Source organism: Lepidothrix coronata, unplaced genomic scaffold (assembly GCF_001604755.1).
Source record: "Lepidothrix coronata isolate B3197 unplaced genomic scaffold, Lepidothrix_coronata-1.0 Scaffold29, whole genome shotgun sequence".
Classification (NCBI taxonomy): Eukaryota; Metazoa; Chordata; class Aves; order Passeriformes; family Pipridae; genus Lepidothrix; species Lepidothrix coronata.
In genome coordinates, this window is record NW_016690209.1 from 5,800,675 (window position 1) to 5,824,372 (window position 23,698).

General features: G+C 40.7%; 1 protein-coding gene across 1 annotated transcript; it reads left to right on the top strand.

Moving 5' to 3' along the window:
- The first annotated feature begins 6 nt into the window (after positions 1 to 6).
- Positions 7 to 21,752, top strand: LOC108495137 (zonadhesin-like). Its single transcript, XM_017810460.1, has 26 exons — positions 7 to 15; positions 408 to 679; positions 1,232 to 1,324; positions 2,737 to 2,984; positions 3,266 to 3,443; positions 4,497 to 4,605; positions 5,116 to 5,210; positions 5,835 to 6,011; positions 6,779 to 6,981; positions 7,289 to 7,433; positions 8,177 to 8,421; positions 9,089 to 9,253; positions 9,679 to 9,803; positions 10,498 to 10,766; positions 11,977 to 12,185; positions 12,681 to 12,822; positions 13,991 to 14,241; positions 14,861 to 14,990; positions 15,582 to 15,747; positions 16,470 to 16,646; positions 18,149 to 18,279; positions 19,177 to 19,376; positions 20,333 to 20,471; positions 20,776 to 20,907; positions 21,267 to 21,381; positions 21,599 to 21,752. The coding sequence occupies exons 3-26, from the start codon at positions 1,252 to 1,254 to the stop codon at positions 21,750 to 21,752; spliced, it is 3,978 nt and encodes a 1,325-aa protein (XP_017665949.1). The 5' UTR covers positions 7 to 15; positions 408 to 679; positions 1,232 to 1,251.
- The last annotated feature ends 1,946 nt before the right edge of the window (positions 21,753 to 23,698 follow it).

The window sequence follows — 23,698 nt, forward strand, 5'->3', positions numbered from 1 at the left end:
GGATGATGAGTGGCCGTGAGTCCCTGATCTATCCTGCAGATGAAGGACAAGAGGGAGTTTGCGAGAGGGGAGCTATGAGGGCCATCAGGAGGAAGGGTTGGTGATGGCAGGCATGGGCCAAGGGAGAAGAGGCAGTTTCTTGACCTCCGGGAGGGTGGTCCAGAGCCTGGGCATGACACTTTTCCCAAGTTGTTGGGATCGCAACAGCCTGAGGCATTTTCTTCTGTCCACCTGATTCCAGGGGTGGGACTGGTGACTGTGGGCCATGCGTTCCACCCTTGCAAGTGACGCCATTGGTGCCTGTCTTAGGGGGGGATCTGGGCTCCGGAAGCTGAGGTTTTGTCTGGGGAGGAGGTGAGGAAATGGTGTGGCTGCGGTGAGCTCAGGGCTGTCTTTCTGCTGTGTAGGTGTGACCCAGCCATCAGCCCTCCTGTGTCCTGCTCCCCTGCCGAGGAGGAGGCAGCTAACAAGCAGTGTTCAATCCTCACGCATCTGGGTGGCCCGTTCCAGCCATGCCATGCAGTTCTGCCGCCCCAGACCTACTTTGAGAGCTGTGTCTATGACCAGTGTGCCACGGGCAGCAGCACAGAGCAGCTCTGCAATGACCTGGGGGCCTATGCCACAGCCTGTGTGGAGGCAGGGGTTGCCCTGGGAGACTGGAGCGCTGGCACTGTCTGTGGTAAGTCTTCTGTCCATCTCCTTTGATTTCCCTGACTCTCTCCCTGATTCAAGGAATGGGGCAGCTGTGCAGGAGGTTTCTCCACCTGTCACCTCACTGGCCTGGTGTGCGTCCTACAGTTCTTTTGCCATGGTGCGGTGGTGTTTGGGAAGGGTGCAAGATCCCCGTTTGGGAACAAATCCCCTTACAAAACACACCTTCTCCACCTCTGGTTCACTCTCTTTCATTCATCAGCTCCTACACCCTCGCCCCCCTTGCCAGACGTTACAACACGGCCTCCACACACAACAACCTCACCGGCACCTGGGACAAGCACAGGTACGGTTGTCTCCCATCCATGTTTTTTACTGGCTGTGCTAAGCCTTTCCCCTTGGCTGGCCACCCTCACCTGGCCACAGACATACCATGGGTGTATGTGAGTGTACATGAGCATTGTGTGACAGTGGGAAAGGTGGCCCCCACCTTCACTGTAGCACTCTAACACTCATGTTTTACTTAACTGGTCTGGTGCTTGGCTTGCTGCACATCTCCTCTAACTGTCTCTTGCCCTAGGTCCATCAACACCAACACCCATGACTCCCTTGCCAGGCACTACAACGCAGCCTGCCCACACAACATCACCAACAACACCAATACCCAGCTCAGGTACTGTTGTTTCCCATCTTGTTCTCTTACTGGCTCTCAGAACTTTCCTATTTTCTGAATTGAAGTGTCAGAGCTAAGTGATAGAGTTTTTATACTGGAGGATCAGAGTTTTCCTTGCTCCCTCAGTTGCACTTGCATAATATTTCTTAATATTTCTCAGGACTCCTTCTGAGTTCTGACTATGTACACTCTCCTCTAGGTCTCTTTTGCCACAGTGCAAGCTTTTTGGTAAGAGTAGACCAGCCATCTAATAGTTGTCTCACATACTCTTTGTTTCCATGTCCATAAATATTTAAATTACTCTTTTCTATGGCAAGTTTTCACATATTATACAGATGTTATTTTTCGTATATTTTGAAATTTAATTTAGTTTCCAAATTTTATTTTTGGGGTGTGATATAAGCCAATTGTATTTCCCTGTCAAAGTCTGATTCAGTGCAATTAGTGTTAGTTTAATATTTAGGATATATACTAAAATACCCTTTGATAAATTTTAATTGTTTCTTTCCTCCAATTTTAAGCACTTATATCTGCATATGTCAGCTTGTTAAATACAAGAGAGTCCTAGCTCACCTAATCAGTTTAGATTTCTTCTGCTTTTTTTTGGTAACTGTTAAGTATGTCATTCTGGGACCATTAATACTTTCTGTGTAAGGAGTTAAGCTTCACATGTAGACAACAACCATAAGTGTAGCTACATTTTAACATGCCATTGAAAAAGAAAGAGGAAAGGATCTCTTTCTTTATCTTTTTTTATTATTGGGAAGCACCATGAAGAACCTTCAATCTCAACTCTGTTAAGAGTTGATGGGAATTTTTTTTCTTCAAAATGGGAATTTCTTATTAACATTCAAAATCTTCTCCACGTTACACAGTTCGATGAACGCACAGTGTACTTCCATTTGTACATATTATCACTGGCTAGTTAACTTTGATATTTTTTAAAAATGTGTAAAGGGTATCTTGTGTATGCAATGTTCAATATAAGTTCCATTAATTATGTGAGTACAGAAACCTAGACAGCTGGTAGTGCAGCTATTCTGGCTAACCAACATTGTAAAGATGTTATGGAAATTCTTCCTATTTAGTTAGAAATAGCCTTTCAGATATCGACACTAAAAACTCACTGCTACAGTTTGTATAATGATGTCTTAACAGCAGTGCCTTTTTTCCTTTCATATCAAAGCCTTTTGCTCACATTTGTTCCTCAACCTCTAGCATAGATTTCTGATACACGAGTACAGGTTTTTTAATGGGTCCAAAGATAGAAGACTGGGTTGGCCTTTGGAGTGCTGTTGCTGTCAATATTATATCAGAGCAGCAAATACAAAGTAAAACAAAGTGGAAACCAAGCAACTGCAAAAATCTGATGAAGGTTTGGAGGGAATTAGTCTGTCTTTTTGTCTTCACAGACCGTGCTTCCTGCAGTGCCTCTGGAGATCCACATTATAACACTTTTGACCACAGAGTCCATAATTTCATGGGAAATTGCACTTACACCCTCTCCAAAGTGTGCAATGTCTCTGAGAAGCTTCCATACTTCGATGTGTCCACAACAAATGAGCACAGAGGAGCCAACACCAAAGTCTCTTATGTGAAGTCAGTGCAAGTAGAAGTCTATGACAACCAGATTTCTCTACTGAAAAACAAGAAAGTGAATGTAAGAAAATACTTGATTAAAAGAGATATATAACATATTTTTAACTGACATGCCAATAATAAAATATTTCCTCTGTAGAGTTTATAGGACACTTTCTCTTTTTATTAATGACATGTACCTCTTTTAATGAGATCTCCAACAAACTTGCTCAGATTAAATGTTCTTTAATTATTTCCAGTTGCTTTGTGCACAAGATCATATCTTTCAGTAATCTGTACTAGCTGCTGGTAGTTGTAGGAGTCCCAGCAGTCATGCACTAACTTTTACAATTTGCTGTACAGGTGAATGGTCGCAGAATGAACCTGCCTGTATTTATTGAGAAGAAAATCAGTGTTCAAAGCAGTGGTGGATATGTTCTCTTGGAAACTGACTTTGGACTGTGGGTGAGATATGATGGAAACCACTATGCAGAAGTCTCCGTGCCCTCTAATTACAGTCATCTGCTCTGTGGCCTCTGTGGTAAGTTGTAGGCTTAGTCATTTTTTAGTGAGTTGTGGAGGCCAGTGATTACTTCAGCCTTTTTTTTTTTTAGGATGTCTTACTTGTTCTACACAAAACTGGTCCCTGTCAAATGGACTAGAATTTACAGCACTGAAAAAAACTTGCTAGACTTTTTCAGTTTCTAAGAGGAACTTTAAAATTTGCTGGTAACATGCTATCCATTTGGAATGTTGTGAGGTATAATTAAAAATAACATTTTTAGCCAAATAAAAAAGCTGCCTTAAGTTCTACAGTTTAAAATTAAGGAGAGTCATTTTTTGCATGGAGCTATTAAAGAATTCTACAAATACATTTTTATGTTATTTACATTCTGATGTATTTGTCTTTTGTTCAGTGTGGAAATGATACACCATTTCATTCTGTGAATTATAAAAACCTGAGGCTGTTTGCACAGCAGAGAGAAATCTTTAATAGCTTACTGTCAGCATCCTCAAGTTTTCCTGCTTCTCTTTTTCTGTGCTCTTAGAAGGCATTTATGCAACCTGAATGATCATGTTTAAACAATCAAAAGAATGAGAAAAGAGGAAAAAGAAGAAATATTAGACTACTACATTTCTGATTATTCTTTGGTTTGGATCATCTAGAACTTCCTATTATCTTCCTAGTTCTATTATCTCTCCATGGGTTTTTCACGCTTTCAATGCAGGAAATCTACCTAAGAATATAGTGGTGCAAATAGCACTGTGTAATTTTTAGTCCAACATTCTACACGTAGGAAACAAGAAAATTAGTTGGGATTTTTTTTTTTAAGCTAAGAAGTTCTTTCTTGGATGCAATGTAATCTGGTTACACAGGAGTTTGCAGACTTCCTGCTTCAAGTCCACAAGTGTCTGAACAGCAGCTCAGTCAAAGCCTAAAACACAATTCTGCTCTTCTTATTTTGCCCAGTACACACTGTTGTTGCAGATTACTCTGCCTATAATATTTTACTTTATTTTACAGCCTGAAACCTAGTATTGTTCTACAGGTTTGAACTTCATGTTTTCCATAAATCTCCTTTTACCTTCACAGGTAATTATAATGGTGATCCAAATGATGACAATATAAAACCCAATGGTGATATTGCCAGTGGTTCTGCTGATCTTGGAGAAAGCTGGCTTGTGCCTGAGAATAACACCATGTATGTATAATAATTTAATCACATGGCATTTGTTAACCAAACTCTTTAAAATCAAATAGCCATCCACTTGCTTGCTGGCTTTATCATCCGGTACCATTCCACATCTTCCAACTGCCCATTAGAAGTAGGGAGCTGTACCTTTATGTAAACCAGAGAATGATAAGAGGGTTATGTCCTTTAAGTCTTGTTTTCCAAAGCAGGAATTGTCTGTTGAGTGTGAGGGAGGATGGGACTTTAGTCCAGTTCCCTAACTGGAAACCATAACTGTTTGGATTCCATAACTGTTTTTTTTTCAGCTAAGAATAAGCCTTTGAATAGCCCAGAAGGGATCAAAAAAATGAGCCCATTCACTGAGAGGGCTGACATCAGCTTTTCAAAGAAGCTGGATAAAGTCTTGTGACTGACATAAAGTACAGTCTGTTGTGCAGGGTTGTCATGTGTCAATCTTACACTGAAAATCTTATAGTAAATGATGAGAAACACACATTTGATTCTGCTTGCTTTCCCCAGATGCTCCAGTGGTGGGATAGAAGAGCAGTGTGATCCTGTGTTGGACAGTGAAGCAAAGAAGAACACAGCATGTGGCATGATCACAGACCCAACAGGTAATATGCTGGTAGTTTTCTGTGAGCCATATGATGGAACATGTTACAGTTTGTCTTGTCCCTTCTTTATAGTCTGTTTTCCTGAGCTCACACTGGAAGCATATAAAACCTCCAGTGTAAATGGCCAATGTAAAACTCATAGGTGCTTGGTCAGGATATGTCATCTGTTCAGACAGTGCCCATGTGTCCATGAAGGTTATCTCAGGACATGTTCAGGGAGCTGCTCTTTTCTTTACAGTGACTTGCACTCTGCTTGCTAAAAGAGTAGTTCAGAGGGCACTGTCAGTGTATGTATTACAGATACTTTAACTAAAATTCTGTACATGTTCCTTGCATTGGACAGTCCCTGTAGTTGTCTAGAATTAGTGGTTTTCCTAGGCAGCAACACTTAGTTTATGTAAGCTATGTAGTATCAATCTTGCAAAAAGAAGAAAACCTGATCCAGAGGGCTCACTCTGATTCTGCCTTGTGCATCCATTTCAAGTGCTGGTTTAATTTACTAAACAAAGTTAGCCTGGAGCACTCACAATACATTTGCTGTGACAGAAAATAGATGGTGGTTATGATCTTAGCATTCCAGTTGTTTTTTGCTATCCTTCTATATATCTTTTTTGATTTACACAGGAATCTTCAAGGACTGTCATACCAAAGTGCCTCCAGAGAATTTCTTTGAAAATTGTGTTTATGACATGTGTTTCACTGGTGGACAGGCAATATCCCTGTGCTACGGACTACAGGCCTATGCTGAGTCATGTATCAATGCTGGCATATGCATAGAGTGGAGGAATGCTACTCTTTGCCGTGAGTGTTGTGATATAAACATCTATTCTGGATTTTAACTTCATTGTCCTCTACCCTCTTCATGCACGTTATTTCATTTTATGTAATGTTCTGAGTACGGACAAGATAAAAGAGAATCATATGTAGTGATTTATCACAGAATCTAGCCAGAAACAATTTTTCTGTGTTTTTTTAGATGACAGAAACAGAGAAATGCTTCTAGATTTCTGTAAATTGTAATGTTATCCCTGGGGACAATGCTTTGAGTGATAGAAACCCAATTCTACCATGAGCAGCAGGGGTGTGAAAATATAATATATTTTCTTCAAGTGTTCTCAGTGAAAGACAGTGTCATTTTTAGTTCTATTTTAAAATACATGGCAGATGTTCAAATAGTAACAACAGTAATGGGGACATATCAGCTGGTATGGGTAGAGATTTTTCTATTCCCTTAATGGAGTGACTTTCTGCCTTCAAACCAGCAGAAAAAGGTTTACTGAACCAAACACAATTGATCGTTGTGTATGATGACATCAGACCTATCCTTGTCACGGGCCTGCCTCACTTTGTTGCGAGGTGAAGTGCAAGGATGGCCCACGTGTCTTGCCCACCTTTATCGAAAGCCACCCATCTCACACAGAAAGAGAATCCTTTGTACGCAGCACTGTCCTGTGTCAGGCTTTCTAACAGCAATTTTGTGTATTTTCAGGAGCAAACAGTGAAAGCATCAGGAAAACTTTTGCCACAATTTTGCCCTTTAGAGTGATCTTTTTTTTCTCTTTATCTAGCAATGTCCTGTCCTGGAGGCAGCATCTACAAGAGCTGTGGTACTAGGTGTCCCTCTACCTGTTTGAACATCTCAGCAGCTGATTCCTGCAGTTCTTTACCAGTGGAAGGTTGCTTCTGTAAGGAAGGTTATGTTTTGAGTGGAGACAAATGTGTGCCGGAAAGCAGCTGTGGTTGTGTTGATGAAAAGAACCAGTATCACCAGGCAAGTTACCTCAGGCATTTAAGTAAATAAATAAATAAAGTAAAAAAAGGTGGAGGGGGAGAATCTCATTCCTTATCACTGTGAGAGAAAAAGCATGTTAATAACACTACACAATTAATATTTACACCACTAATAATTCCAACATAGAATTACTTTGCCAGTCTTCTTGATACATGAGCTGCGTGGCTACAATTGCCCAAATGATCACATATCATGCACATTCAAATACTGATAATTTTATTTCCTTACAGTTTTACATTCTTATTTATCTTATAGTATATAATTCTACACACTTTTTTCCACTCAGCTGGATGAAAGCTGGTTCACCCATTATCCCTGCACTGAACGCTGCACCTGCAAGGCTAATAACACCATTGAATGCACATCCTGGGAGTGTGGAGTCCAAGAGGAATGCAGCATTCAGGATGGTGTGCTGGGCTGTCATTCCAATGGTAAGTCCTGCCTGAAAATCATTCCAATATCAATTCTGTAATTAGATCCTTTTCTCCTTCTAACTTCATTATAAATGTCTCTTCCCACGTGATAGTAAAGAAGTCCCAACTGACTGCTGCCATTGCTAAGAGTTGGAAATATGATGTTCTGTCTTGCAAGCACAAAGGCCCTTCCTTTGTAGTGAATATCAGCAAAAACTGATGATGCCCAAAAGTTTGCAAGGTCACTTGGGTTCTGTTTGTCCTGATAATGAAAATTCATGTCCCACATCACCAGTACTGCAAGCTATAAATTTGAGAATAATTGAGAATTGCATTTCTGTGGGTCTGGGTTATGATGAGTGCACTATATATTGATATATACAGATGCAATTTTATTTACTTTTACACCCATATTTATACAGATAATTCTATATCTTTGCATAGATAATTAGAAAAGCTCTGTATTACTCTCAAATACCATAAATTGTAGCTGCAACAGCATATAGAAATATATACAAAAGTTCATTTGATGCCAGTTTGTCATTTTGTATGTAATTTGCAAATTAAATTTAGGAGGTGCTCTCTAGAAATTTCTTACTTTCAAATAAATGTCATTGGCATGAACCTGAGATGCCTCTGTGAAAGTTTGCTCACATAATATTTATCAGGATTAGGTTGTTACACTTATGCAAACTCCTTTATCAGCTGACTCCATGACTAAGTCCAGTACAAAGTTCTTAGATATTTTTTTTCATATTCAGGTCAAGCAACATGTCAAGTGGTAGGAGATCCCCATTATTTCACTTTTGATGGAATGAAGTACACTTTCATGGGAACCTGCACCTACACTTTGGTTGAGGTTGACAACACTTCCACCAATGTCATTCCTATAACCATACTGGGCAAGAATGAAGACAGAGGACTGAGAGGGGCCACATACCTGAAAGAAGTCTATATAGATGTGCATGATGTACGAATCACCCTTCAGAAAAACCAAGGAATCCTGGTAGGTGGTGGTGCTCTTTACTCTGGCAAAAAGTATCTTAAAATTAGCTCACTTACAGTAGCTGTAGGAAAAAGGATCTTCATGTTTCCTAAGGAATATGTACGCATATGCTTAATACTTGTGGGCACCTCCATTAAGTGGATATCATGAGCAGATATAATTTCTCAGTAGTTCCCAAGGCTTCTGGTTTGGGTTTACTGTTTTATTGGTCATATCTTTGAGATGGAGCCCAGAGCCTCCAGATTGGAGAACTGTTGCTTGAATTAAAGTATGGGACTCCCCACTTCAACAGTTCTTGTCAAGCCAATCACCTATAGTGAGCTAACAAGAGCAGAGGAAAGGCAAGTCATATTTTATCAGTTTAGAATAACATGGGGATCCATGGCAGTACTGGAGGCAGGGAGTCTACCCTAAGGGTGAGTAAGAGCTTGCTCACTACCAGTGATCTTTTCAGCTCCCTGTTAAAGGCACAGGATATGAGTCCTGCCCATCTCTCCTCAGCTAAAGGGCTTATTCCTGCAACCCATAGTTGGAATATGCAATGGTGGAACTGTAAACAGCTAAAACTGTCACATAGAAATCTTCAGCACTGCTAGAACTATAGCCTGTGAGCAGAAAAGCTTTCATGGAACAATGTCCATACTGACAAAATGACATGTCTCTCCAGCTGAACAATGAGAGAGTTTACACTCCAGTGGAGAACCGACTGCAAGGCGTGTCCATTGGAAATGTTGGCAGATTTATAGTTGTGGAAACTGACTTTGGTGTGATAGTGAAATATGACGGCAATCACCATCTGGAAATCACCCTCCCACAATCTTATTTCTCACAGGTAAGATTTAGTGTGCAAACATCTGGCTCTTCAAAACTACTGCTTTCTGCATTTACTTCTAATTCCTTTTATTCTTGCGTTTTGCTGTTGCATCTTTCTTTGTAGTTGTATTGTAACACATGACAATTTTTTCCTTTCTATTTTTTTCTCTTCACAACAATTTCCTTGTGTTCAGAGGGAGTAGTTAAAGAAAATTACCTGGCTAGCGGAATACATCTAACTTAGAGAAATAAACACCTTCAAGCCTTAGGGAATCACAGATTTACTGCAATATCTTCATAGGTGCAGTTGGAATGGCTAAAATGTCTAGTACAAGATTGGTGGTTGATTTGGTCACATTATTTCATAGGCAATGAATAAGAAGTTATTGGGGAAGTTGATGTGAACAGGTCATGCTTAGAATATGGTTCTTTTTTTGTTTGCAGGTGCATGGCATGTGTGGTAATCTCAATGATAATCGTGAAGATGATCTGTCCTTGCCCAATGGAACAGTCGTCAGTGCCACACAGTTTGGAAATAGCTGGAAAGTGGAGGAAGACAGTGATAAGGGGTAAATATTAATGTCTTTTCATACCTTCCATCTCGCTTCAGAAAACAGTCAATTGTTTTCAGTTGTTTTGACTGTCTGCTACTTTGTAACATGTAAGCAGCGTGTGTGAGACTTTTCTCTTCTTGAATTTGAAGCCCAAAGAAAGGCCATCCCCATAGGAAACCACTGCACAGGCCAGAGGGAACCCACAGCCGTTCTATCAATTGACATACACACTTGGGGAATTAGTCTTTGGGGCACTCCACAGTGTGTACACAGCCTCTGTCTATTTTACACTGATAACACCCAAAGCCAGATGATGGTGCTGAGGAATGGTGAGGGCCAGCTGCTCCCTAGGGGGCAGGAAGTCATATTTGATGATAAAGCTGAGAAAACAGTGGCCTCAGGCCCACAGTGGAAGCTGGAGACAGCCTGGCTCAGTCCAGATCACCACACAAATTTGCAGTGATGAGACAGATCCAAGATCAAGCTGTGCGCCAATCCTCTAGTCAGGGTCAAGTTTAGTGAGAGTAACAAGTGTCAGACACAGCATGGTGGTTGTCAGGCAGGTCTAATTCTGCCTAGTCTTTCACTCAGGCAGAAGGAAGACTGTAGTCTCTAGCCTTTTCTACCTCACAGTAGAAAAAACTTTTCAATTTTCATGTCTTCAGCATGCCTTTGGAATTTAGATGCCTGTGTCTGTGCCTTCTTGCAGTTGTTTACCAGACTTAAGAGAAGATGATAATCCCCCTTGCACTGCTGAGAATAAACAAGTCATTGAAAGCCAGTGTAATGTCCTAAAATCAGACAAATTCAAGGTATGCCATAATCTAGTCAACCCTGAAGACTTTGTAGAGATCTGCATCTATGATATGTGCCAGTATGATGGCATGAAGTCTGCTCTCTGCGACATAGTTCAAGCCTATGTGGAGACCTGCAAGAACCATGGAATCACCATTAAATGGAGGAATAACACATTCTGTCGTAAGTGCACAAGCAAGGGAAAAAACTGAAACTTGGGTGACTGATAGTATGAAAACAAATAAGCAGAATTATGTGAACAAGTTATGTTAAAGGAAAATAAGTCCAAATTCTCACAAAACACAATTCTACTATTATGATTCCATTGCTGTGCTGAATTGTGTTCAGGTTCATATAAACCCAGTGATAACTCAGGTCTAGGCAAGCTATGGATACTAATGTGGAGTTAGAATGGTTTTAGTAGCCACATGAGTGCCATAAGATATTGCAGTGAGCCTAAAATGGAGAAATAATAGAACCAGAAGACTAAAAGAAAGTTGGATACTGTGATAGGACACAGGGCTCAATGACACTCACTGTGATTTGAATGAAAACTGTCAGTTTACACCGGTTGTCTATTACAGGCCATATTCTCGGATTAATTTCCAGGGTATGTGCTTCACTTCACCAATTCAACAAAGCTACAAACTAATTATGCAAAAATAAATAAAGATCAGGTAGTGGGAGGGTTATTTGTGGGGGATTTTTCACAATTTAGTATCATATTGTGGGATTATCACATAATGTTGTGGAGGACAAAACAATTAACTGGTTAAAAAACAAGCCAGATGAATGTTGAATAGGTCTATCAGAAATCCCTAGTTGCCTCTTTGCCACAAGTAGAGGAAAATACTGGACTAACAAACCTTTTGTCATGTTAGCCTGTTTCTTGAACTGTCCCCTTATGCGTCTCTAGTCACTGGCAGAAATGTGGTATGGAGCTGGATGAATCTGCAGTCTGAAAGTGCAGTGCGTATCTTGCATGTGTTTATGTTTGTGGTTGAGCTAAATTTACACCTGGTTTGCATCAATGGAGGGTGGAACATTCTAAGATATTTGCCCTTAAGATTCACATTTCCAGCAGTACCCAAAGAGGCATTTGCAGCATAACTGGAACACTGAACCTGAATGATCTAGTGCCAGGTGCCACCAGTTCAGGCATACCATGCAGTAATAAAACTGCATGAGCAGCTCTGGAAAGGGTTCTTTGCTTTGTTTTGGTTTGTTTGAGGTTTTTTAAGTAAAATACAAAAATAAAAATTGGTTGATCATCAAAATCAGCTATTAAAAGGTATCTCCATACTACCATTTCATAGGCCAATGTGTAGCTTTCAGTGTTTGCAGTGCACTTTGTTGATGTATTTAATAACGCTGCTCCTGTTCTCCCACACAGCATTGCCCTGCCCATCCCGGAGCCATTACAAAGACTGTGTCTCCGCCTGCCCATCAACATGCAATGACATTTTTGCCTCTTCCCTTTGTGACAAGACAGAAGAGTGTACAGAGGGCTGTGAGTGTGATGATAATTATGTGCTCAGTAATGGCAACTGTGTACCTCTGAGCAGTTGTGGCTGCAGGGATGATGACAACAATTACTACAGTGTAAGTAGTTTGTCTGTGGAGCAAATCTGTGGCTTCAAAATCTGTGGCTTTTCTGCAGAAAGTTGGTCTCCTGACAATCTTAATATGAGAAAGAGAGAGAAAGATCAGTCTTCAGGGTCTACCTCTTAAATACCTCTCATCTGATGAGTAAAAGCTTCAGGCTTGGCTATTAGGAGATGCAGAAGCTTGCTTTGTACTTTGCACCTGAGGCCAAAACTCAGGTGCATTTGAAAACAGTCAATTGATCAGAGATATGCAGGCAGTCTCTCCTATCCTGCTTTGTGCTCAAATTCTCATGTCAAAGACAATAAGATAAATGGACTGAGATCCCCACTCCCACACTCTTGGTGAGACTACGCTTGGATTAAGCCTTTGTGGAATCACCAACTGGACAGGCTGCACCTAACCTGTCCCCACACCCTTAGCTATTGAACTATTATTGCATTGCAAAGCTGAACACCTTGATAACATCTTATCACCATAACTTGTGTTTAGGCTGGGGAGACATGGATAACTCCACACTGCGCCAGAAGATGCCAGTGTCAGAAGAACGGTGTCATCAGTTGTAACAGCTATAGCTGTGATTCTAGAGAAACCTGTGTGATCCAAAATGGAAAACACAAGTGCCAGCCAACAGGTACGTGCAAGCAAGTCTTCATTTGATGTTTCATGAGGGTTGAAGAAGAAGGGAGAATGTGTGTGTCCATTCTTTCTTCCATGGCAACTCCAGACTTTCAAGGGGAAAGAAGGAAACTCGGACAGTTATTGATGACACATTATTGAATATAAAAAGCCTCAGTTCTCATAATAAAAGGTTCCAGCTCCAAACAGAGAATTTGTAGAGGGAAATGGGTACTTGGGTATGAAAATTTACTTATATCTAGAAATCTAGTTCGATCTGACTAGTTTAAATAAATTAATAAATTTACAAAAAAATTCACTGCATGTTGATTTGAGAACAGAAAAAAAAATCAATAAACAAAATCCAAGACAGAGCAGATCTGAACAGATACATAATAGGCCAGTCAGAGAACTTTGTACTTTTGTTCAATAGTGCTTTGGCTAAGCAAAGTTAATTCCATATTCTCTAGGTATGTTGCGTTGTTTGGGAGACAGCTTATTGCCTAGTGCCTCTGCACTTCAGTTTTGAAGAATAGTATGTCATCAATCATAGTGTATTGAGTATCAGTACAAAAGCATAATGCAAATCCAGTGTCCTCCTGCTACATTTTGGCAAAATACTAGAGCAGAGGCACCCAGCAGTCTTAAGGATAGCCTTGCTCCTGGTATAATGGTTTACTCTGCGCTCAGTGGTCAAGGAGAACACAGAGATGATAGTCACTGCATCTGATTGTTGGGTCTGGTGAACCCAATCATCCATTTTAGTAACCTCAGAGGAAATCAGTGACAGCAGTGAGCAAGCCAAAGTTAGACATTGCTTTTCAATTTTGTAGCAATGCACGGTTGAGGTTTATGAAATCGACATCTCTAAGAGCCCACTGCAAGCCATGCTGTGTGGCAACAGAGGGCCAATATGCACAACTTAGTCTATATAATGTCTATAAACTCTAATGTTCTGCTTCAGCTCATCTGGCTCACACTGGTTCTCAGCAGAGGAATGAGTTTTTCTGTCCATCTCTCTATTTCAGTGTTCATTCACTAGGGTGATGCCTGAGCACCCACCTTCACTTTCAGACCTGCATGCTAGCAGCAATAATTTTTACCTACCATTTTGAACCAATCCGTGCACGGGATCTGACACACGCACATTTAAACTGGAGAGTAATGAAACTCTTCCTTTTTAGGTTTTGGAAGATGCCAGATCCTGGGCGACCCACACTACATCACCTTCGACGGTCTGGTGCACCACTTCCAGGGGAAATACACATATATTTTGGCTCAGACCATCCCTGACCTACCTGATACTCTCACGCCGTTCAGCATTGAAGGCATTAACTCTCCTTTACTCCTATTTCGACACATTACCTACCTGAAAGAGATTCTCATCAATGTTTACAACCACACAGTGCGATTCAGGCAGAACAAGCAGGTTCTGGTAAGTTTCTCCCTGACTGCAGAGCATGGAGAAAGACTCTGCCTTGGAGTAAAACACCTCTGGGTAATAAATGTTTGTTTTGAAGAATTAAAGTACTAAAGTACTAAACTGTATTATTACAGCAGTGCTATGAGACAACCACAAATGAGATTTTCAGTTGTGTTGAGTCTTTTTGCTCCATAGCTATGAAGGATATGATTCTACTTCAAACAAATAAATGTATAAATAGAGTTTTGGGAATAAAACACCAAATATCCCAAGGCTTAAAATAAAGCCACACAAATTTTTATCAGTGGTAGGGAAAAGTGTGAATTATGCTAGGATAATTTAATTTCCTTCCCTTTTATTGGTGTGTAAGAATATACATAGCCCCTATATTCACTTTAGTTCAAGAACAGAAATCTCTTATGATGATATGAAAGTACTGTGTCCAGATCACTTTCCTCAATATATGATTTTGTTAACTTTAAAAAATTAAATACTGAGTTTTTTACTGGTTAAATTATCTGAGACATTTATCATGAAAAGCAAGAAATGTTGATATGTAGCATTGACCTGTACTGAAGCCAGATTTTAATTTGGCCTAGATATAATGAATTTTAATTTATTTCCCTGTTAGTTGGATGGTGTCCGTGTGAGACCCCCTCTTCGACCTCATGAAGGTATTCATATATATCAGAGGATAACAAGAATTTACCTAGAGACAGATTTTGGCTTATATGTGAGCTTTGATGGCAATGAAAATGCAGGTAAGTGATACTAAAAAAATGTGCTGAAATATTTATGCACTGTCTCAAAAAATGTTGTCATTCCAAAGTTAATCCTGATTTTCAACAGCATATAGCTATTTTATTTCTAAGTGTATGGTGAAAGGGCCAGGCAATTTATTTACATGACCCTCATTCGCAACCCTAAAATTCCAATTGCAGAAAGAAACAGTCTGCTTGTAGGAATTCTGTTTCTCAGTGGTCAAGTGGATTGTCAGTGCAGGGCAAAAAGTGGGTGATGCATTCAGTTTGTTGCAAAGCAGTAAGCAACATGCACTAAGAGCATTTGGGCAATGATGTTGTGCTATATAATAACATATTATAAAAAATTACTGCAAGAAATTCTTTTTTTCATGATCCATGTTGCAGAGCACAGAAACAGTCCTGTGATTACATGTATGAACATGTATGTTCAGGGCTGTGCTCACATGCTACATGTGAAGCCAATGTCATGTTACGAACTTCAATCTGAGTCATAAAATGTGGCACTTGGCATTGTTTTCCACCTCTTCCTACACTCAGAGACAACGATTTCTGTATAACAGCTTTTTTTTTTCTTCTGACCTTCCCTAGATATAAAGCTGGCCAACACCTACGGAAGCAGAGTGGAAGGCTTGTGTGGTGACTTTGATGGGAGATACAGAAATGACTTCACAAATCCAGACGGTGTTTGGGTGAAGAACGTGAATGTATTCGGTGAAAGTTGGAAAGTTCCTTTAAAAAGAAGCTCTCGTTTCAGGTACTTGATTTTCTACTTAATATCCATGGCAAGTACTGCCTCTAGAAGTGAGTGAATTAAGCCATAGTTAACCTCCAGGAATAATTACACTGTCTTATTTCTGGTTTTATTTCTTCCCTTTGTTTGCGTGTAGGGACTGTTCCTGCTCATCACTAAGGTGAGCTATCAGTGCCCTTCTATCTAGCCAAAAGAGGCCTGAATTACTGCATTACTGTGGTTCAGTATCCCTCTTTGGAGTCCCAGCCATTACAACTGCTGGGGCAGAGGAATAAAAAACATCTTTGCCAAGCTCACGGTTGCTGGCAAAAATAAGTACATGCTATACCAGATGGGCCTGAGCAAGTGTAAATCCTGATTTAATGTCAGTCCTTCCCCTGGAACAGGGGTTTATTTCAGCTGTATCCTTCTGACTAGTGTTCCAATTTTGTTGAATAGATTGGATGAAGGAGGCGTTCTGTGTCATGCAGAATTTCCAAAGAGAGAACTACAGACATCCCTTTTAATTTAAATACCATAAATCTCTGAGATCGTAGGAAGTGTTCCAGCATGTCTTTGATTTGCTACATCTATGTCCTTCCCATTCAGGATAAATCATGAGAGATAAATAAGCTTACATTTACACTCTGAGGCAGAAGTATTCCTGCAGTGTTACTTAGAGACTAGTACCATGAATGCTGGATGTACACAGACCACTGATGGTTTCATAATGACTTCATTTATAGACGAGATGTCAACTCAGGAAATGAGTCTGCGGAGGAGCCAGATCCAGGGCTTTTCCAAGGTTGCAACGAAAATCAGCTGGAGCAGCAAAATGCAACTTCAAGATGCCAAATCCTGACTGACTTGAATGGTCCTTTTGCAAAGTGTCATTCCACAGTCCTACCGGATTTCTATTTCACGTAAGTGTTTACTGCAGACAGTTGTTCTCCCCATTTGCAAAATCATTTTGGTGATAGTTTCTGACAAGAACTTTGCATCTTCAGTCTCCAGGGCATTAATAGGAGCTGAGGATAATAAGTGTCTTTGGGCCCAGTGATTCCATTATTGACATATTTACATCCCCTTATTTATTTTTACATAAATGTGATGGCCTTTCTTTCATCTATTTAGAGTTTACTTCTCTCTTAGCTATATATATATATATATATATATATATTTGCACACAGATAAAGCAGCAGTGTTAAGCATTATACCTGTAGCCTGGGATTTCCAGTGTGCTTACAGTTCTCATCTACATTCAGTGAGAATTTAGCACCTAGGTCTATTGGCTTCCTTTAAGCAATTCTAGCTTCATAAAATCTATATCATGCTGTAGCCAAAAGCTGAAGCTGTCAGTGATGCTTCTTGAATTTTTCATGGAGAAGTACAAAAATCAGAGTAGTGAAGAGTAACTAACCCGGTATCTTTAAGAAAGTTCCCTCTGCTGTGTTTCAGGGTTGCTCTGCCTCCTACCTATACAATTCCTACATACTAAATTTTCAGCTGTATTCATCCCCACATTCATCATTCATCCATCATTAGTCACAAATATGCCAAGTAGCTGCCAGTTTTCTTTAGTTACATGCTTGTACCTAGTGTTTAGAGACAGACAATGCCCATCTCTTATCTGTGAGAAGAATGTTACAGTATCTTAAGCCAAATAAAGTGGATCTCTGTATATATGCTGATTCTTAACATAACTTTTCTCCTCACTCTAGAATTTGGTTGGGCAGCCTGTTCTACCTGCCTAGCGGTGCCCTGATCTTACCGAGGCACTGCATATTTTCAGATTCCATCCATCTTGGATCTCAGTGCCTCTGAAAATCAGGCCACAGATATTCAAATGATGAGCAAAACTGAGAAAGTAGCACTGGCAAACAAACACTGGGTAAAACAGCACTCTGTGCTGTTAAGGCACGTGGACATTTGGAGGGTACCCATGTATTGAAAGAAGTGTGTAGGCCAGCTATAAGACTTAGCAGTGCTAAAAAGTGCTCTACAAGCAAGATGTAGCTCAAAACAGAAGCAGATAGCAAAGACTAACTGATTATGCTAAGTCAGGTAACAGTTTATTGCTCGTTCCAAGGGAGGTCTAGATTGCACATCAGGAAAATTTTTAATTTGGGGACACGGTTTAGTGGTGGACCTGGCATTGTTAGGTTAAAGGTTGGACCTGATGATCTTAGAGGTCTTTTCTAGGCTTAATGATCCATGATTCTATATGAACACCTCACATATTAGCAGCAGCTGCACAACAAATGACCTGATCTTCCAATTATGTGTCTGGGGTGCTTTTTATTCCTCTGTTTCCTATCAGGCAGATACTGGAACACAGAACTAACTCAAAGTAAGGCAGAAAAGCAGATGAAAATAAGCAATAACAAATGTACTGGAAATTAATGTTTTCTCATGTTGCACATAGGAGCTGCCTGTTTGATATGTGTGTGGAAGGAGATGAGGTCACTACCTTGTGTCGCAGTCTGGAGGAATATGTGCTGGCCTGTCAGCAGCAAGGAGTCAGTATGGATGGCTGGAGACAACAGACAGTTTGTGGTAAGCATGGGAAGAAATGGGAAGTATGGATTCTGCCTACAGGACTCTCAAAAGGCTTTTCCTAGACATGCCATGTATCAAAACTTCTCAGGGAGTAAAAACATGTTGATTCTCATTTTGCTCAGTCTTCACAGTTTAACATGCACATTTGCCTTTCTGGCCTCTCTTCTGTGTCCTATGCTCACTTTCATATTTAGCCTCCAGCTTACAAAGACACTTTGGAAATCAGAGCTGTCAGCTCCCTGTCATCAGAAGTTCTGCAAGAGAAAAAATGTCCCCCATCCCAATGGGACAAAATAAAAAAAAAAAAATTTTGGAGACCACCACAAGCTAGAAGTCTGAAGGAAAAAACAATTAATTTCAATCTCCTTTAAAATCTACAAAATATACTACCTTTTTTGCCTGTGAAATTTCAAGATAAAAAAAAAGATTCAACTGAAAACACTAAATTTTTCAGACTAAAAAATGCTGAAATAAAATTTATAATCATCTCAAACTTTTTTTTTACTAATTTTTTTGGAGGTCGGAGATTAATCAAACCATATTTTCCCTGTGTTTCCTATGACTCTGTATTCCTGGTGAAACACAGTTCCTAAAGTTGTGAAACAGGTCTGGCACTTGCAAGGATGGCTACCCTAAAAGTGTGGGAAGCTGTTTTGAGATCAGTGTATATCAGAAATGAGAGCTCATTATACAAGTAGCTTAGATGATGCATTTCCTGACTTTGGAGCGCTTTACTTACAACTTCAGCACTATTATATACATATGAACATCTCTGTGTATGTATGTTCATCATATGGCCTCCTACAAAATTATGCCTTCTGGATCTGAAAGAGAATTCTATATTTCAGTAATGCACAGCATCCTGGTATAACTGGACTGTCCTTATTTTTATAGGTATATCATGTCCTGCCAACAGCAACTACAGCTCATGCACGTCTGCATGCCCAGCATCCTGCAACGACCTGACCAGCCCTTCTGAGTGTGAATCACCTTGTGTGGAAGGCTGTGAATGTCTCCCTGGCTATGTTCTTAGTGGTTTTGACTGTGTGCCTTACAAAGAGTGTGGCTGCACATACCTGAACAAATACTATGAGGTACATACAGTCTCTGTGGCTCAGACAGCTCCTGCAGCACTAAACAGTATTTTCTTCCATTAGTTATTTTGACAATCTCCTCGTAATGCTCAGCATGTAATTTTGCATTAGAAACAAAGAGCAATTGTTTAATAAAATTCTGGTTTCTGGAGAAAGGGAAGAGAGAGGAGATCCCTTGGTCTCCCTCTGAAACTCTGTCTCCCAGAATACTCAAGGCAGGCACTTGAAGAAAGTATATGATTGCACTCTGACCTCCATGTTAATGCCTCAGCTTTATTAGGCTAAATAATAGCCTCATAGGCACTAAAGTTTACAACATACCAGTTACAGAGAAATTCTGTGGGTCACTGTGGTCCCAGTCATCTCAGTGAAGAGTGATATAGGCAGTGTTGAGAGACTGTACAGCTGGGGAGGACATGAAGAGAGCCCTGAGCAAGGCTGGATTCTGAGGAGAATCCTTCATTGTCGCTGCAGGATAGAACAACTTCATTATCTCATATATTTCTGCATTAACACTAGAGATTTGGTACAGAAAAGACCTAAGCCAGTAAACATTTTTTTATTGGAGGAGGGAGACACTATTAGCAGGAGGCACTTTTAATTAATATGGTAGATAGCATTTCCAAATTGCCTTGGAGATATGATGTGATGCATGTGCCACCCTTATCTCCAGCAACAGCTAGATACTGTTGATTGCATATGTACCCCACCTGGGACTAGGATCTCATACCACAAACTCTTCTTTTGCCTTCTTTCTTGGGCCATCCTCTAGTTTCAAAGAGCTGGATTAGTAAACTGCTTGTTTTATTTGTACAAACTAATTAAAAAAAAAAATCTGCCCTGTTGCTATTCATCAGGAAAGTGTTGGAGAGACTATAATGGGGCCCCATGCTCTATTCATGCTTTTTTCCGTCTAATTTATTTGATATTCTTAACATCTCACTGCTGTCTTCCAGATTGGAGAAATATTCACCACTGATGACTGCTCTCAGACATGCCAGTGCACAGAAAGCTCCACTGTTTTCTGCTCTGACACAGCATGTGGGTCTGATGAAATCTGTGGCATCTCCAACTACACTCGTGGATGCTACAGGAGTGAGTCAACCGCTATCATATTTTCTTTGATGCTATGAAGTCTTGACTTATCTTATAAGACATCACTGGGTTGGGGATAGTTTCAAGGGAGTGTGTACAGAAGAAAAGCATGAAGGGGATCTTGCTCTGATGTTTCATTGCAGAAACAGAGTTTCCTTCCATTATTCCTGTTGTCAGATACAAGTAACTGCCTTAGAAAATACAGGGGATGTGCAGCATTAGGAGTCAGTGTAATCTAAGCAAGAACAGCTCTCTCAGTGTTAAATTATCTGAGAATCAAGTATTTCTCCTTCCTTTTCACTAGGTGGACCATGTATGCCAAACCCTTGTCAGAATGATGGTGTTTGCTCTGAAACTACCAATGGCACCTCTCTCCTCTTCTACTGTGAATGTTCAGAGCTGTACACAGGAGCAACGTGTGAGGCTGAAAAGATAGGTAATAAAACTATTTTGGATTTCCCTGTCTGCATTACTCACACCACTTTCAAAAATGGATGTTATTATGTAGAAAACTGAGCTTGGTCTTCATTTTCATTATGTAAATTAGTAACCCAGTGGGTGAGAGCCTGTGGTCATCCAAGCAGAAAGAATTGTCAGATGCCCAGTGGAGAGGTGCCAGAAATCATGACAGCAGGGCTCTGTAGAGCATACAGGATTGGGGTCTGACACCGCTCCAGAAAGCCACATTCATCAGAGAACACAGTGTAAACCAAACACATAGGCAAGGATTGAGAAAAAAAATTCTGTTCATAGTATGGTCAGCTTTCAGTGACAGGGCTCTTATTTCTTCTTCAGCTGAAGACCCTGACACAGAGGATCCCAAGGACTATACATATGCCATCGTCATCGGAGTCGTGGCAGGTGTAATTGTTATTGTCATTCTCATCTCATCTACAGTGTGCCTGTACAGGTAAGGCTTTTTCCCAGCTTTGCTACATTCAAAAGATTCAAAACATATACACCCCTTTTAGCACCTGTAAACCTCAAAATTCCCATCAGTCAAATACCTGCAAGGACCAGAAAGGAACCACAGCACTTGAGATCTCTTTTGACCATTGTTTGACTTCTCACTATAGATAAGAACAGAAATTAAAATTGGTTGTTCTTTTTTTTTTCTCATTGTATAGGAGAAAGAGAAATGTGGATACACATACAATAACAAGGGATTCTTCTTTGAAGTGGTCCAGGGATGAACTGGATGCCAGAGTACACGAGCAAGATTATGGCTGCATCGTGAACAGTGCATTTGATCAAAATGAATCCCAAAATATACAGCTATAGTTAACAATATTTTTCCAATTCATTTATCATACTTTCTGCTCTTGTATTTTAATTATATTTCTACTACTTTGAGAAGAAATAATAATAAATTTATCATTGCGTTTGTTGAAAACCTTTGAAGTTGTGAATTTAAAATATCTCTTGGATCTCATGTTGTAGACCCAAAGTGGAATATGCTCTAACTGACATGAGAGACTGTTGTCTTCAAAGGCTGTTTGAAAAACACAAAGTCCAGACAGAATTTGACAGCCCAAGTGTGCTGCACACCATCACCTACTCACGTCTGAGAGATGTACAAAACTGATGTGGTAGACTGTGGTAGATATGTAGACTGATGTGGTCAGAATTCAAACTGAAAGAGAGTATGTTTATATTAGATATTAGGAAGTAGGTTTAGATTATATTTAAGAAAGAGATTCTTTACTGTGAGGGTGATAAGGCACTGGAAGAGGTTGCCCAGAGAAGTTGTGGCTGCCTCATCCCTGGAAGTGTTTAAGGCCAGGCTGGATGGAGCTATGAGCAACCCGATCTGGTGAAAGGTGTCCCTGCCCACAGCAGGGGGTTTAAAACTGGATGATCTTTAAAGTCCTTTCCAACCCAAACCATTCTATCATTCTATGAACTAATTATAGCATCCCAGGCAGGTCTTCATGAGATCATCCTACCCAAATCCTTCCATGGGACACATGGAAGGACTGACAGGGACACGGTTCTTACTCCTTTTCTGGCAAGGCATATCCAACTGGGGAGAGAAATAATAAAGAAGACACTGAGCTCACCTGAGGACAGACGTAGTAAAACAAATAACCCCCATTGTCCTCCTTGGGAGTGCTGGACTGAAAGAAGTGATTGTTTGAAGGAGAACTGCCTCCTTGCTATTAGGGTGGAGGGGATAAGGGGGAAAAGAAATAGGGTTGTAATCAGTCCCTGTGGGGGCTAAGCAAGACCATAACTTCACAAAAACTTTCTGAAGAATGAGGTCCTGTCATAAATTCTCCTTTGGGGGTCTTTGCCAAAATGGTAAATGTGAGAGTAGATTTGCATCTGCTCAGCCCCAGACCACGCTAAGGACCCCCCTACATCAGGAGAGCAAAGGCATTTGCAACAAGGCCTGGCAGCATGCCATGTGTGAGACACCCACCCCATAACAGACCAGTCACAAAGCTCAGGGACTGAAGCACTGCCTGAGCCTTGTACAAGGCCAGAATGAATTTCCAGTGCTATGAGTGAAGCTTTGAGACATAAAAGAAGTTTCACTGATGTTTTTCCAGTTCACTACAGGTTACCTCCTGATTGTTTAGGAATACTGAGCTTGAAGCTCAGCGTGCAGCTGCAGTGCAAGAGGCAAAGGGCCCTGAACTGGTGCCAATCTTTTACATAACAAAGGGCAAGGGGACCTGTGGCACCAGCCAGGTGAACAGACACTCAGAGACACAGCAGGAACCAGGGACAGCAGACTTTCACACTTAGACTGTGAGGGTATAAAAACCGCAGGGTTTCTTTTTCTGGGGTCCCTCCTTGAAGGCATCCAGCCCAAGCTGCTCTTTTGTTGTTGCAATTTATTTTAAGGGTCCGGGTGTCTGAGACTCTGCTAGGGGAAACCTGGGGTCAAGCCAGTGAGGAAACCTTGTCTGACTGTGTGAGTGTGGGGTGTACAGGGAGTCGAGCAGGGCACCCATTGGCTCACTGGGGCCACCTGCCCTGATGGGCAGTCCCAGCTCAGGTGGTGTGAGTGTGCCTGCCAGAGGGGCTCCTGGGTGGTCAGACAGAAGGGTTTCCTTAACAATGATTACAGTGAGGAACACTGTGGGCCTCCTGTTGTTTCTGCCATAATGCCGATTATTATTTACTTACCCTTTCTCCTTTCCTTTTTATCCATAAACTCATGTGTATTGTTAGCCAGAGAAGTATTTGTAGTCTCCATGGTGAGTTAGGTTATTCTGGTC